At 45.9% G+C, this 16,092-nt stretch overlaps 1 protein-coding gene across 2 annotated transcripts in view; it reads right to left on the bottom strand.

Moving 5' to 3' along the window:
- PTPN21 (protein tyrosine phosphatase non-receptor type 21) overlaps positions 1-16,092 on the bottom strand; it is an 88,838-nt gene that overhangs the window by 3,376 nt on the left and 69,370 nt on the right. For both annotated transcript variants that reach the window (XM_039469244.2, XM_074392860.1), the window contains 6 exons: positions 15,878-15,962; positions 11,229-12,661; positions 5,134-5,271; positions 3,740-3,961; positions 1,177-1,305; positions 555-789 (listed from right to left, as the gene is read on the bottom strand). In XM_039469244.2, coding sequence (XP_039325178.2) covers positions 555-789; positions 1,177-1,305; positions 3,740-3,961; positions 5,134-5,271; positions 11,229-12,661; positions 15,878-15,962 — 2,242 coding nt within the window. The remainder of the gene's footprint in view (positions 1-554; positions 790-1,176; positions 1,306-3,739; positions 3,962-5,133; positions 5,272-11,228; positions 12,662-15,877; positions 15,963-16,092) is intronic.

Raw genomic sequence — 16,092 nt, 5'->3', positions numbered from 1 at the left:
CTGAGCAAGTCACTACCTCTGCCCACTTTCTGATCTACAAAACGAAATGGGGAAGATACTGAGTCAGTTGTGGCATTCTACTCACTACCAAATCATATTTATAAACCTCTTGTTAAGCCTCCCCAAAGCAACTTGTATTCTTTATGTTAAAACAAGTCTGGGTCAGGCGCAGTGGCTCACACCTGTAAATCCCAGCACTTTGGGAGGCCGAGGCAGGCGGATCATGAGGTCAGGAGTTCAAGACCAGCCTGACCAGCATGGTGAAACCCTGTCTCTGCTAAAATACAAAAATTAGCCAGGCGTGGTGGCACACATCTTAACCCCAACTACTCAGGAGGCTGAGGCAGGAGAATCACTTTAACCCAGGAGGTGGAGGTTGCAGTGTGCCAAGATCTCACCGCTACACTCCAGCCTGGGTGACAGAGCAAGACTCCATCTCAAAAAGAAACAAAAAGTCCAAAGCTTACATGAGAGAACATAAAGGAAATATTTCAGAAACATAAATGTTTCTCTCGAGAGGTGGCTGTCCGGGGAACAAAGTTAAAGTCACTCACATAAAAATCCCTTGACGTCCTCTGGGCAGCCATGCTCAGGCCAGTCTGTGTACTGGAGGTGCCAGACGGTCCTTTCTTGCCCAGTAAGAAGGTGCTTCATCTTCAAGCCCGTGGTGGCATAGCAGCCAGAGTCTGTGCGGAACCGGGTTGTGATCTTAAACCGCCCGTAGGTGACAGTGTTGTGCCTGGAACCAAGTCGTGGCCAATACCTAAAGCTCTTCTCCCTTCCACCCTCCTGTTAAAGACGAGCATGGTTAAATGACTCGAGATCCAGCAGTGGATACCCTTCTCACACAGAGCACATCTGAAGCAAAACCACAACCCTACCCTACTTTTTTCTCTAAAGGTCAGAATTTTAGAGCAGGCATCCCCAAACTTTTTACACGGCGGGCCAAGTTCACTGTCCCTCAGACTGTTGGAGGGCCGCCACATACTGTGCTCCTCTCACTGACCACCAATGAAAGAGGTGCCCCTTCCTGAAGTGCAGTGAGGGGCCAGATAAATGGCCTCAGGGGGCCGCAGGCGGCCTGTGGGCCGTAGTTTGGGGACGCCTGTTCTAGAGGATTAACATTAACTGTTCTTCAGAGGCTGAGAAAATCACTTAAGAGAAATGAGTACCTACCTCTTCTGCTGTCACCATTGCTATAATTGCAATTCCCTGTTCCCATACCATCTGCCAAAAGTCTTGACAGGTATTCTGTAATGGTCCTTGTGTGGCAATATAATCCCATTCGATTCCACTGACAGAGACCTGGGATTAGAAAAGATTGGAAAAAACTCATGTGTGTGTATGATATACATAGGTGTATGCATGCATTCATGGTAGTACTAAAAAGTTTTTTTAAAAAGTTAAAAGGAAAGTAAAAACTGGATTATTCAGCAGAATAAGGAAAGAATCTTTTGTGAATACAATTTGCATTACTGATATTTTCATAAACTCAGGTACTCAGAATATACATTATATCTATGCAACCTGCTTAACCTTTCTGAATCTCACTCAGTTCTCATTTATAAAATAAAAATCCTGCCTACTCTCTTAGGGTCGTGTGAGGACTAATTATTTATGGTACCTGGAACATAAGAAGTAGCTGTTATTGCACCCATGGTTCTTCTTAAAAAACAACTTTCTACTTAAGATAGTCACACCTCTGAACTTTTGAGTCGAGGCCACTCTCCACAATAATACTAAGTTTCCACTTAAGATTTAACTTCCTTAAGAACAGTCTAATACAACAGTAATTACTAGATTTGTAAAGAGACCTGGGTTAAATCTTGGCTTCACCAATATTGAGTGTGACAATAACTGTCTTCTAAGCACTCAACATAAAACCCAGTACTAAGCCTTGTGCCACATGCAGTCTCACTCAGGGCTGCCAGCCCCCTAGTCACTGCTCCATGTCGTCTGAGCACCCAGTGGCTGCCACTGTGGGTGAGCACCAGGTTGTAACAGTGAATACACGCTAGGGAGGAGGAAGGGACTAATGAGAAGCCTGCAGAGTAGGTGTCATCATTTATTTATTTCCATATAAGTAAGATGAAGTCCCACAACTGGTGGGGCCAGAGTATAAAGTGAGGTCCCACCTCATTTTAGATCTAGGACTCAGAACCAGGTCTATCAAATTCTTTCCTCTATTCTGCAGGTGGCTGCTGAAGATTTTGGAATACCACTACAGAACTACAGTATCATTCAATTTTTACCCATCTAGTCATAAAAGACTGGATGAGTTATTTCAAAGAAATCCTCAGTTTTTAAGTAAATTATGCCCATATTATATTTAAAAACAAAACAGTATGTGCATAGATTCCCAAAAGCCATCAGGGGGTACCAGCATTCACAGGCGGACTGCCAGTCTCCAGGAAAGCCTTGGTGTCAGCTCATTCACTTCTCAAATAATACTTGCAAACTAAATAGAAAAACCACCACCTGTCCACGGACACTTACTCATTCACTCACCGTAAGGAGATTCTCCTGTGCAAAATAAAGAATCGAATATGGCCAGCACAAACAAAGGGCACAGTGAGGAAGAGAGAACACCTGGCTCTTATTTCATCACGTGTTGTGCATCATCATCTTGTCCATTTCATGAGGGTGACATTACCCCAGATAAGGTGCCAGGAACACACATTGGAGGAAGGACAGCCTCTTAAATATATGGAGCCAGGTTGGGAGGCCGAGGCGGGTGGATCATGAGGTCGAGAGATCAAGACCATCCTGGTCAACATGGTGAAACCCCGTCTCTACTAAAAATACAAAAAATTAGCTGGGCATGGTGGCGCGTGCCTGTAATCCCAGCTACTCAGGAGGCTGAGGCAGGAGAATTGCCTGAGCCCAGGAGGCGGAGGTTGCGGTGAGCCGAGATCGCGCCATTGCACTCCAGCCTGGGTAACAAGAGCAAAACTCCGTCTCAAAAAAAAAAAAAAAAAAATATATGGAGCCAGGAAAACTGGATATCCGTAAGCAGAAAAATACAACTAAACCCATACCTCTCACCATAAACATCACCCCAGTTTAATGGCATTATACTGGTTCCAGGAAAAAGTACCTCTTCAAAGAACAAAATGATACTTAAAAATTATTACAGGGAGTATGCAAAGACAACAGACGGCACCTTGGTAAGTCAAAAGCTTTTGTGAACACCATCAAAAAGCCCAGATACTTTTGTTACATAAAAAGGCATGTCGGTATGTGATGAGGAAAAACAATTCAGTGGCTCCCAAAAGAATTTAGGAGCTAAAAAAAGGTCTTCAGATTTAGAAGGACAAAGTTCTAAAGCCAGGCAAGAGCAGGTCAAGGCTGCAGGGAGCCATGATCACCTCACTGCACTCCACCAGCCTGGGCAGCAGAGCGAGAGACTATCTCAAAAAAAAGCAAAAGAAAAAAAGCCCAGCAAATAAATGTGCCCCGAGTCCTGGTAACAATGCTGGGGGCAGAGTGATTTCGCACACAGAGAGTAGACATGACTTTGGCTCTGTCTGATAGTCACTTTTTATGGAGGATTGGTGTGTGGATTTCCCAGCTTGTAATATAGTTTGTCACAAACGTTCAAAACTAGGGTGTTTATCTAAAAATAGTAAAATAAATTTTAAAATATCTGAATTCTAAAGAGACACGAATACAATTCTTACCACTCCTGTAACTTAACTGAAACTGCATGTGCTGTTTATTACATAGGCATTCCTCTCACCTTAATATGTGATGCATTGATGTAACCAGTATTGTTTTCTTTAGTTGGGACCAACTCCACTCTCGCATCGTCATAAGGGAGAACATCTTGGAATCGATTTCTTTCTGCGTTTTCAGGGAGTCGTGCTGTTGAGCACTCCCCATCAACTAGCCGTTTCTTAAGAATTCTTTCATATTCTGTGAATACCATTCCTTGTTCTAATCGTTGTTCCAGAATTTTACACTATAAAACAGAATATGTGGAATAACATGAATACAGCCACATGTTGCAGCTACATTTTGACTCTATATTTGAAATACTGTTTTCTGCTTCAAATCTAGCACTATCTAATACTGAAAATTCTAGGTTGGGTACAGTGGCTCACGCCTGTAATCCCAGCACTTTGGGAGGCTGAGGAGGGAAGCTCACTTGAGTCTAGGAGTTTGAGACCAGCTTAAGCAACACGGTGAGACCACATCTCTACAAAAAATTTAAAACTGAGCCATGTGTGGTGGTGCATGCCTGTGGTCCCAGTTACTTGGGAGGATGAGGCAGGAGGATTGCTTGAGCCCAGGAGATTGAGGCTTTAGTGAACCGTGGGACCCTATTTCAAACAAAACAAAACAAAAACAAAAAATTCTAGGTGAAAACAAAGTTAAAACTTTAACAATCCACAACAGGAGTTAAAAGAAAAAAGGACAATCATTTTGGTGAGAAACATAATGCAAGGTTGTGTTTAAAGTTGAACACTGGCCTAAAGAAATTTGTTGAATTCATTTTCTCTAGGTCTGTGGTCAGTTCTGTGATCCCTAATAGATGGAATTCTCCTGGAGAACATTAGGGGTCCGATAATCAGTTCCAATATCTATGAACCAATGTTTCCATTTTATATCATATGATACATAAAAGACTAAAACAGTAAGAAATACTGGAAATTACCTCCAAGACCCCGTTGTAAGGCAAATGTATGCCTATCTCATTTTGATATAATAAAACCTCATAGAAAATACATCTCAGGCACAAAGGAAGTTTGAAAAATTGAAAAACTACTCTCGAGATAAACTTTCAACATAAAAGTCATTGTCTGCCGTCTTTCTTATGTATACTCCTGTATTTTTGTAGATTTCTTCTCACTTTAAGGCCATCAAAATCAAAACCGCCCCAAAGGCCAGGAGAAGGTAAAAAACAACATTCAGAAACAAACACACACAAAAATCAGTATTTAAACCTGAAATTATCTATTAAGACATTAGCTATAATTTGCTCCAATTTTGAGGCCCATATTACAAAATTCCTTAACACTCATTTATTATTATTAAACTGTGTTAGATAATTCAAAATTTCATGAAGGCATTTGCCTAGTATTTATCGGTTGTCCCAGAGAAGGCACAAAGCCCCGTGTGTCCCATACATACCCTTTCATCATTCGTTGCTCTGGTAGGCACTTCCTTTCCTTCATCAGGCAGAGGCACTCGAGATAGGGAGAGTCCATTTAGGGCAGCCAGTTTAAGAGGACCAATTTTTTTTGCATCTACTCGAGTCTTTTTCATTCCCTGTAAAAGGGTGTACATATATATATATATATATATATGTGTGTGTGTGTGTGTGTGTGTGTGTGTGAAATATACACAAATAACAATCCGTGAAAAGAAATTTCAATGCACTGAAGACCGGGAACAAACAGAGGGAGTGTTCTCCTTTGCTAATATAAACCAAGAAAGATTACACTCCACACACCACTTGTTTAAGGAAACATTAGTAGGAAGACATTCCTTTCAAGGCCAAAGCCCTGATAAGTCTTCCAGATAGAAGGTTTTGAAATGCAATTGGTTACAAAGTGGTTGTAATGAAAGGTGAGGCTCCAGGCAGACCACATTCCTTTTAAAACAAGACACACATAAAAAATCAGCTGCAGTCCACAAAAAAAGCTTTAAATGCAATCACTTGACTGTAATAAGCTTATATATATATATATATGTATTTTGAGACAGGGTCTCACTCTGTCACCCAGGCTGGATGGAATGCAGTAGCACCATCGTAGCTCACTGCAGCCTCAGCCTCCAGTCTCAAGCAACCCCACCTGAACCTCCTGAGTAGCTGGGACTACCAGTGCACGCCACCGTGCCCAACTAATCTTTGTGTTTTTTTGTAGAGATGGGGCCTCACTATGTTGCCCAGGATGGTCTCAAACCCCTAGACTTAAGCAATCCTTCTGCACTGGCGTCCCAAAGTTCTTGAGATTACAGGCGTGTGCCACCATGCCTGGCCAGCTTTTACAATTTTTAAAATATATAAATTTTTTAAGTCATTCTGAAAAAATTAAATGCTTTCTGCAGCAGCCCCCTTTGTGTGCTGAAGCTCCCTCCTCATATCCTACTCTATGTTCCACGGTAGACTTGGATGGCCCCGGTTAGGTCATGCTACCTCTCAGAATGACTACATTTTAAAGGAAAACAAAACAGGGCTAAAATCTCCATCATGACACCCAGAGGACAGGACAAAAGAGAAAGCACCAGCAAAACCCTGTCTCCTGAAAACAGGCATTTCCCAACGTTATTATTAGGGCATCAGTTTCCTCTCTCTGAGAATCATAAGCCTAAGAACGCTAAGTTGGCCGGGCCTGGTGGCTCGTGCCTATAATCCTAGCACTTTGGGAGGCCAAGATGGGAGGATCACAAGGTCAGGAGATCAAATCCATCCTGGCCAACGTCGTGAAACCCCATCTCTACTAAAAATACAAAAATTAGCGGGGTGTGGTAGCATGCCCCTGTAATCCTAGTTGCTCAGGAGGCTGAGGCAAGAGAATCACTTGAACCCAGCAGGCGGGGGTTGCAGTGAGCTGAGACTGCCCCACTGCACTCCAGCCTGGCAACAGAGAGAGACTCTGTCTCAAAAAAAAAAAAAAAAAAAACAAAACACATTTAAGTTTCCTTGGATATAACTACACTTCCTTGGAAACCATCAATATGAGAGTAGCCCCAATACAGAAAAAAATGGTTTTCTCTATTCTGTCCTGTAAACAAAATCAGTGTTATTCCAGCTCTCTCAGTCTGTGACAGGCTGTGAAGCCCCATGATAATGGAGCAAGAACACAAGGAAAAGGCATCTTGGTCAGATCGAGCAAAGTGCTAAAAGATAGCTGCTGTAATTGGAGACTATGGTACCTAACTCAAAAAGCTAAGTGGATTAATTCATAATTTTATGATTCATATTTCATGAGCTCCCCACATAAAGCGGTCTAGACTAGAAACTGGCAGAGCCCTGGGTTCACAGCCAGCCTCTAACTGAACCACTTCTTTTAGGCAAGTCACTTTTCCTTTCTAAGCCTCATCTAGACCAAAAGAGACACACACAGACACAGACATACAGACTAAAAAGTTCCTGCTTAGCTAAAATTTCATGATTCTAGCATGTGCAGAAAACAGTGATGTGCTGGTAATGTTTAACAACTGGCTCTTGGAAGGAAGTTCTAATTGCTGTTTACCCATATCCATGGTGTAAATACTTCCATCACAGCCAGTTTCAAACTGTTAATGTCACATCAATTGGCTCACAAGATTCCTGAAAATTTGTCGGTGCTTGCCAGCCAATATGAACTAGCTCTGGCACTTCTCTGCCTGAAAATGACTCGAAATATCCCACACTGGGACATGCTGGATAAAACTGATTGGCTGTGAGGTCAGTTCAAAAGCCAGTACTGGAAGAATGTCGTATGTAGTCAAAACTTGCCTTGAATATGACTTAATTAACCCTTATAAGTACAGGATTTTAATGTACACCCTGCACAGTAATTTCTTTTGTGAGAACAACTGCACGAAACTAGAGAGTACAACAGAAAGAAAATCTTCAGGTAGATGTATGAGCACCCAAACCAGTCTGCCTTTAAGATAGCAATCAGGTCACTGGAGGTGGAGATGGGTGGAGAATTCCAGAATCGTTCCTCTTGTCTGCAGTTTATTTCACTCTTTTTAATGCTAAACCTCCACAACCTTAATTCACATTAGGAAATTTGTTTGCTGCAATGACGATAATGGCAACCCCATGTTACTATGAAAGGTCAGAGGGTACAACAGGGGACCGGCCTCTTCCACTCTTGAAAGCCATTAAGTTAAATGTATGGTGCAACCTCACAGTAATATGTTAAGACTGACTAAGCACTTTCAATGTGCCAGAACCTCATTTTATTCCCCCAACAACTCTCTGGGTCCTCTCATTTACAAATGTAAAAACTGAGTCACAGATTGTCTGAGGTCACATGGCTGTCTCTTTTATAAGGTAATCAGTGTCAAAACAAAAGCAAATCTTTCATTAAAATCAGTTCTGCTGAATCATAATACAGGAGGCATTTTTTCAAGTCTAACTGCATGTGGGACATAATGCCACGAAGCAGGCAGAGCAGGGATGGCCGGCCGTGATCTGAGGTTATCTGATGTGGAAGCTGAGGTTCTGACGCATGAAGAGTCCTGACCACGTCACAGAGAACTCACAAATGGCAGGCTCTAGACTCAGGCCCAAGGTTCTTAACTCGTAGGACCTTTTGCTCTTTCCCCATGACTGCAGCTGCGTACCCTTTCTTTCAGTAAAATCCTTTTAAGAAAAAAAGGACCAGGCCGGGCGCGGTGGCTCACGCCTGTAATCCCAGCACTTTGGGAGGTCGAGGCGGGTGGATCACGAGGTCAAGAGATCGAGACCATCCTGGTCAACAAGGTGAAACCCCGTCTCTACTAAAAATACAAAAAATTAGCCGGGCATGGTGGCGCACGCCTGTAATCCCAGCTACTCAGGAGGCTGAGGCAGGAGAATTGCCTGAACCCAGGAGGCAGAGGTTGCGGTGAGCCGAGATCGCGCCATTGCACTCCAGCCTGGGTAACAAGAGCGAAACTCCGCTCAAAAAAAAAAAAAAGAAAAGAAAAAAAGGACCAAAAACATAATCCAGTCACATAATTTTACTAATATTGTGGTCTTAAAAGTCAATGGGAGAGAAAAGTTCTTTTAAGAAAATCAAATTGATCAAAGTCCTCAGATTTAACTGATCCTACCGGGCCCCATTCAAAACATAAAGGGATAAAATAGGCCTGAGTACTGAGCTGTACTTGAATATGACTTGTGGAAAGTACTTGAGTCACATATAAAAACGGACCACTCTTAATGCAATGGGAAGAGTGTTAACTATAAAAGGACCTTGTCCAGCTGGCTCAGGGACTCAGTGAGTTACTCTGGAAAATCTACCCACACCTTATCCCTGAATCACTCCTCCCTGCACTCTTTTTTTTTTTTTTTTTTTTTTTTTTTTTGAGACGGAGTTTCGCGCTTGTTACCCAGGCTGGAGTGCAATGGCGCGATCTCGGCTCACCGCAACCTCCGCCTCCTGGGTTCAGGCAATTCTCCTGCCTCAGCCTCCTGAGTAGCTGGGATTACAGGCACGTGCCACCATGCCCAGCTAATTTTTTGTATTTTTAGTAGAGACGGCGTTTCACCATGTTGACCAGAATGGTCTCGATCTCTCGACCTCGTGATCCACCCGCCTCGGCCTCCCAAAGTGCTGGGATTACAGGCTTGAGCCACCGCGCCCGGCTCCTCCCTGCACTCTTACACCTGTGTCCACTGAAGGCAATGGCCTTCACTGTTCAGGTAAGTGAGTTATGTAGTACGCTTGTGAAAAATGTAAAAACCAACTTAAAATTCAGACCCAAAACTGATTAAAAGAAAGCAAATTTAAATCTATGGCACTCTTTGTTAAGTAGTTTTTCTCGATTTATATTACTCTCATAAGCACTATAATAGTGTGAGTTTTTTCCTGCTTAGCAAGGTGTTGCAGCATTTTAAAGGATCTTGCACACTAGGCCAGAACCACATTGAGATGAGCCCTCTTGTCTGAGTTTGCAGTCTAGCAGCGATGAGGCAAGGAGAACCCTGGTTGCCAGGACACTGGAAGCCAATGGGAGAAAGGATGGATGCCCTAATCAAGTTAGCCTGGCTCAAGTGCAGGACACGAGGAGTGGAGATGGGGCCAGGAAGAGCTGGATGCCTGCGCACTACAACAAAATAACTTAGTGTGGACACACTTCAAGACAAACCCACAAATGCTTAGTCACAAGTTGAGGACTGAGTTTAAAAGTTTCAGTGAAAGACAGACTAGCACGGCTAGTCATAATTCAACAAGCAATTATGACTTAATAAAATATACACAGTATACCTCAATGCAGAACATACATCTACAGTATAGATGTAACAGAACAGGCTGCAGAGAAAAGTATGGGTTTAAAATTCCAGTTCAGTAGTCGTGTGACTAGTCGTGTGACCTTGGAAAAGTTAGTTAATATCTAAGTCTGTTTCTTCATCTGTAAAACAGGCAATAACAGGCTTGGCCGGGCGCGGTGGCTCACGCCTGTAATCCCAGCACTTTGGAAGGCAGAGGTGGGCGGGTCATGAGGTCCAGAGATCGAGACCATCCTGGTCAACATGGTGAAACCCCATCTCTACTAAAAATACAAAAAATTAGCTGGGCATGGTGGCGCGTGCCTGTAATCCCAGCTACTCAGGAGGCTGAGGCAGGAGAATTGCCTGAACCCAGGGGGCGGAGGTTGCGGTGAGCCGAGCCCGTGCCGCTGCACTCCAACCTGGGTAACAAGAGCAAAACACTGTCTCAAAAAAAACAAAAACAAACAAACAAAAAAAACAGGCTTACTGTAAATAGGCCAGGAAAGTAGAGGAGGTGTATGGCCCATGGTAAATGCTCCAAGAATGGCAGCTAGAGATGATGCTATTATGCTTTTTTATATTTCGCTTCAAGTAGGTAAAAAGTGCTTAAATCCTATTTATTTATTACACTGAATATTAAAGAACTGCATCTTCCACAAGGGACTTTGCTGATTCTCAGCTGAATTCATCTTTCTTTTAAATTTAAGAAATCAGGACGTCTCAGGATTTGCCTTGACAGAGTGCCACCTTCCCAACTTCAGAATCACTCTCAAGAATCACGGCCAAGATATGTAAGCTGAATCCACACACACTCTAACCTGGAGAATTATATTAGGACTGAGAACACATTACTGTATACTCCTCTCAGATAATCTCTTGAGCAAACTGAACAAATACACCCCTAGGGTGCCGCATCACCCACAGTATTTTTAATGGGCGACTAAAGCAATCCTGGTTAAAGTTATGAAATCTTAACTGTCTTTTCCTTAATACTGCATTACTGAAACATTTCATTCATCTTTTGCATTCCTTTCCACAAAGCCCTGGGAATTTGCCTTTTCACTTCATCTATAGTAATTCATTATCTCCATTAAAACTACTAAAATTCAAGTGGATCCCCATGATTTCACATACAAATTCGCATGTATTCAAAAAGACAGAGTGACCTGGGGAATGAAGAAAGTTAAAGGAACAAGAGGAGCCAATAAGCATGGGAAGTGATGAGTGAAAGCACCGCCAGGGTGCAGAGGCGTGGAGCGACCCTCGAAGGCGCAGTTCCCTGCTTGGCACTGCTCTCCAAGTGACTTACCCCCAGGGGCGGGAGCCCTTCCACGATGTTCTTTTTCCCAGAGAGGAGGTCCGACACTGGCCTCTTCTTCAAAGAGTCCCTCCGGGCACGGTAGCGGCCCGACGTGGTGAGGTCTGACTCTGACATGGAGGGCGTCAGCAGCCCGTCTCTCTGGGGCCGCTGAGCCTCTGCTGTCATGCGGACAGGGCTGCTGTCCGCTGTCCTCTTCTCCGCGTCCGGGACGTGGACCTTGGGCTCGAGGATGTGCAGGGGCCCGGCGAGCAGGGAGCGGGGGCCGCCGGGTGGGTCTTGGGCCAGGCCCGGCCGGGGCTCGCCCGCACGTGCAGGCGGCGCCCGGGCCCCGCTCTCCTCCTCGAAGTCCTCGTCCTCCTCCTCCTCACTGCTGTGGATCAGCATGGTGGCGTCCGACAGGGACTTCTCATGGCCGTATCTCAAGCTCTCCGGCTCCTCTGGCCCTTCCCGCTTTGTCCGCTCGGCAAAAACGCTGGGCTGGGAGCCCGCCGAGAGGGCTCGCGGCGCCACCTCCGCCGCCGACGCGGACAGGGTCCGCTCCTTGAGCCGCAGGCCCTCCAGGCCGTGGCTGAGCCCGGCCACCTCGATGCTGTTCCGCTTGTGCAACTGCGCGTGGCGCGCGGCGGTGAGGGGCTCGCTGACCTCCTGCAGCGAGTGCGCCACGGGCAGGCTGTCCTCCTGGAACGTCTGCACCGAGTGGTGCACGCGCCGCGTGATGAGGTCGGGGTTGCTGCTGCTGATGTACAGGTGGCGGGACAGGTCGGGCGTGCTGTTGGCGGGCCGGGGCGGCGGATAGGGCGGGGGCGGCCGGTACACCTGCGTCCGCATGATGTTGGGGGCCGGGTAGTCCTGCGCCTGCAGCTGTGCGTTGGTCAGCTCGGGCACGCTGACCGCGCCCACCACGGGCCGCCGCTCGGCGGGGTAGGGGTAGGGAGACGGGCTGTGGAAGCTGTAGCTCAGGCTGAACGGGCAGTGCGCGGCCGGCGGCGAGGGGAGCTGCGCGTGCTCGCGGATCTCGGGCTGGCTGTAGACCAGCGCCGCGGGCCGGCTGTAGGCGTACGAGCTGCCGATGTTGAGGTTTCGCAGCGAGTGGCTCTGCCGTTCCGCGTGCACCAGGCCCCGGTTGAGCTGCTTCATCACAGTCTCATAATCTGGGGTGGGGCGGTAGGACGGGGGTATCAGGGCGCTGTGCCGATGGGACGGGACGTAGTCGGGCCTCATGACGTCACTCCCGGTGATGCTGGGGTTGGACGACATTGGCGAGGCCTGCAAGTAGGGCTGAGGATTGTTTAAGGAGTTGGTGCTGTGCGCACTGTACACACTGCCATTACGGATCCGACCGTTGAGGTCAATCTGGGCTCTATCCAAGCTTGTCTGAGAGTGACAGTAGTATCCGTTCTGGTTGGGCACAAAGAGGTTATCTAGAAAAAATGAGTTCCAAATGAGATTTTTAAAAATTGGACTAATTACTTAACTTCTGATGACACTTTTAACACAGACTGTAAAAATCCATGCTAAAATGACCTAGCTTTGGCCACACGCACTGAGTGACCCTGGCAGCTTCGGCTTCCTCCTCTAAAGGATGGGGATGGTTCTGCCTGCTTAAAGGGTGGCATTCACTGGGTGACAAAGTGAGACCCTGTGTTTTACACACACACACACACACACACACACACACACACACACCCGCCCCCCCAGACTAGCAGACTTTTTGGAACTCTAGGGAAGTGGGAGGCAGAGATACCGGGGACCTTGCCTTCCTTCCCTGGGCAAGGATGTGGCCTTAGCTGCTGCTGAGTCAGTTCAAGCACCGGCTTTCTTTAAGCATTTCCTTAACTGGGATTTTGGGATTGTTTGTTCTTCCCAAATGAACAGGAGAGCTTCAACTGTAAAGGGTAATAATGGTACAGCAGGATCTGAGCGTCTCCGGTCCAGCACAGCAGCACTGTGTCACCAGCAGCCACACAGCCCATAAAGTGTCCAGAAGCCAAGAGGAGCCACCACACTAAAACAGCTGCAGCTGCCCCCTGCCCTGGCCCCCATGTTTCAGGAAGATCCAGAGCTATGGCCAACACAATCGGTTTAACCTCATCTTACAGTAGCTCTGCATGTGTCCCTGCCCAAGGATGACAGGGGCCATGTTTCTTCCAATTTGTAGTTCACTTGCCATCTGTTACTGAGAGTGCTTTCTAACACTGGAAACTCAGAGCCAAGTCCTTCAAATAACAATTTCCTCCGAAAGGCATTCTTTTTGTGCTTCACAAGCTCCATGATGGTTTAAGTGATCATGGTGATACTTAGATGATACACCACAATCCAGGGGGTACACTTTATTCTGGTGGCACATGCGGCTGTGAGGAAACAGCACTCAAACATCCATGGTATTTCTTCTTCTGCTGACACACAGCACTTCCTTGTCACTGTGCTTACCTGGTCTACATAAAGCTCCGTCATGGCTCCACCTCTGTAATCCCCCTTTTCTCACTGCTGTCACAGCGCGGGCCCCAACCCCAGCTTGTCTGAACTAGCTCCATATCCACCTAGTCTCCTTGCTTCTGCACCCCACAGACCAGCCAGTCGTTCGTTATAAGACTGGTATGTGGAAAAGGCAATACTAAGAACAGAAGGGAGAAAAGGTGGTTGGAATACAGGCAGGAAAAGGGGAAAGGTATACATGAAATCAGTGTAATTCAAGGAAGGGAGAAAAGATAAAGGGTTACAGGAGTCTAGAGGAAGGAATGGTCATTTCCAGCCTGGGTTGGGTTGATGGGGACAAGAAAGACAGAACCAAGAACCACCTCACAGAAGATACGGCAGTCAAGGGGACTTGAGGGGCAAGTGGGTGGGGTAGGCATGTGCAGCTTCCATCAGAAGTGAGGTCTCTCGACCTCTCAGAGCATGCAGGATCATGTCTCCTCACCCCTTGATATCAGACAGAGCAATGTGACTAGTAATGGTCAAAGGAAAGTGCACAGAGGGTTCAAGGCCAGCTTCCAGGCTCTCTTCCACTGCAACCCCGACCAACAGCATTCCAGAGAGAAGAGGCTCTCCAGCTCAGGCCCCTAAAGCAGACCCATGGGGCGGAGTCCTCCTGCTAGTGCAGTGTGCCATGGACAGGTGACCCTTACTAGCACCTCCCTGAGAGTTTGGAATGGAATGTTTTGTCAGCACAGCATAACCCTGCCTATCCGGTCTGGATGGCAGCATGTGAATGGAAAAGTGCATTGGGTAAGGGCACTCGGGGTGGGGAGGGCAGAGTAGCACTGGCAAAGCCAGGGAGCACCCCCGGGCAAGCTGGGGTGGCTGGAGTGTCAGATAGCTACAGAGGAGTAAAATAACTTGGGAAGTAAAGTTGGTCATTGCACATGCTGTCTCAGAAAAGCTATCATATTCAAGTTATTTTTGCCAGGAATGGTGGCTGAAGCCTATAATCCCAGCACTTAGAAAGGCAGCTTGAGCCCAGGAGATTGAGACCAGCCTGAGCAATATAATAGCAAGACCTCATTCTCCACAAAAAAATGTACTGAGGGAGAAAAAGTTATTTGTGCACTTGTCTTATCTTCAACTATCAGATTTTTTTTTTTTTTTTTTTTTGAGATAGTCTCCCTCTGTCATCCAGGATGGAGCGCAGTAGCACCTTCTTGGCTCACTGCAACCTCCACCCCTACCTTGGGCTCAGGCAATCCACCCACCTCAGCCTCCTAAGTAGCTGGGACCACACGCACATATCACCACATCCTTTTTTTTTTTTTTTTTTTTTTTTTGGTAGAGGCAGGGTCTGGCCCTGTTGTCCAGGCTGAAGATAAGCTTCTTAAGATGTGAAAGTACTCATCTGCATAAACCTCCTTAGCATTTGGTATAGCCCCATAAAGACAGGGTATAGAGTAAATGTTAATTGACTGCTTAAACTTCAGCTTTGGGATTTGTTATAAATAAAATTCCTATGCTTCTCAGTGAAAACTGCAGTAGTCATGTGTTTAACTTTTACAATAGGAAAGCCTTTGGCAGGGGAAGAAGAGTAACCCTGGGAATTCTTTGCTAGATAGCAAGGAAGCACTTAAAGGCTACTAGGGTGGTGGTAAAAGGACACAGGAACCAGCTTGATAGTTCCCCATTGTACAAATTTGAGATCAGTGGAGCATCAAAATATGCTACTGCAGTTTTTTACATATACTGAAGAACCTGAACACACGTGGTGGCTCACACCTATAATCCCAGCACTTTGGGAGGCCTAGGGGTCACAGCTCACCTGAGCTCAGGAGCTCGAGTCTGGCCAACACGGTGAAACCCTGTCTCTATTAAAAATATAAAAATTAGCCAGACATAGTGGCGCATCTATAGTACCAGCTACTTGGGAGGGTGAGGCACAAGAATCCCTTGAATCTGGGAGGTGGATGTTGCAGTGAGCTCAGACACGCCACTGCACTCTAGCCTGAGTGACAGAGTGAGACTCTGGCTCCAAGAAAAAAACCTGATTATATTAGCTTCTTTTATGAATCCAGGATAGCTATTATCATGTTAGCAATTTGGGGTGCAACTTCAGTCAAAAACTATCCAGACTTCACAATCTCCAAGCATTCACAGATTTATCCATAGTAATAACTATATAAGGTATGGCAGAAACCAGTGCACTTTACCTTGGGAAGAAGCATATGGTTCTGTGTAATGTCCATTATAGTGTAGCTGTGGAGGGGGAGGCATCACGTAGGGCTGGGGTTTAGGCTAAGAAATGGAGAGTTGGACACAGGGTTAAAACACATCGCTTACACAACACAGGTAAAATTATTATCCACTGGATTCTTTCTGTTAAAAAAAAAAACTTCTACAAGAATTAAATATATGTGGAAAATAA

This window comes from Saimiri boliviensis, chromosome 2 (genome assembly GCF_048565385.1).
Source record: "Saimiri boliviensis isolate mSaiBol1 chromosome 2, mSaiBol1.pri, whole genome shotgun sequence".
Taxonomy (NCBI): domain Eukaryota; kingdom Metazoa; phylum Chordata; class Mammalia; order Primates; family Cebidae; genus Saimiri; species Saimiri boliviensis.
Note: the sequence above shows the minus strand (reverse complement) of the source record. Positions and strands in the feature narration are given on the sequence as shown.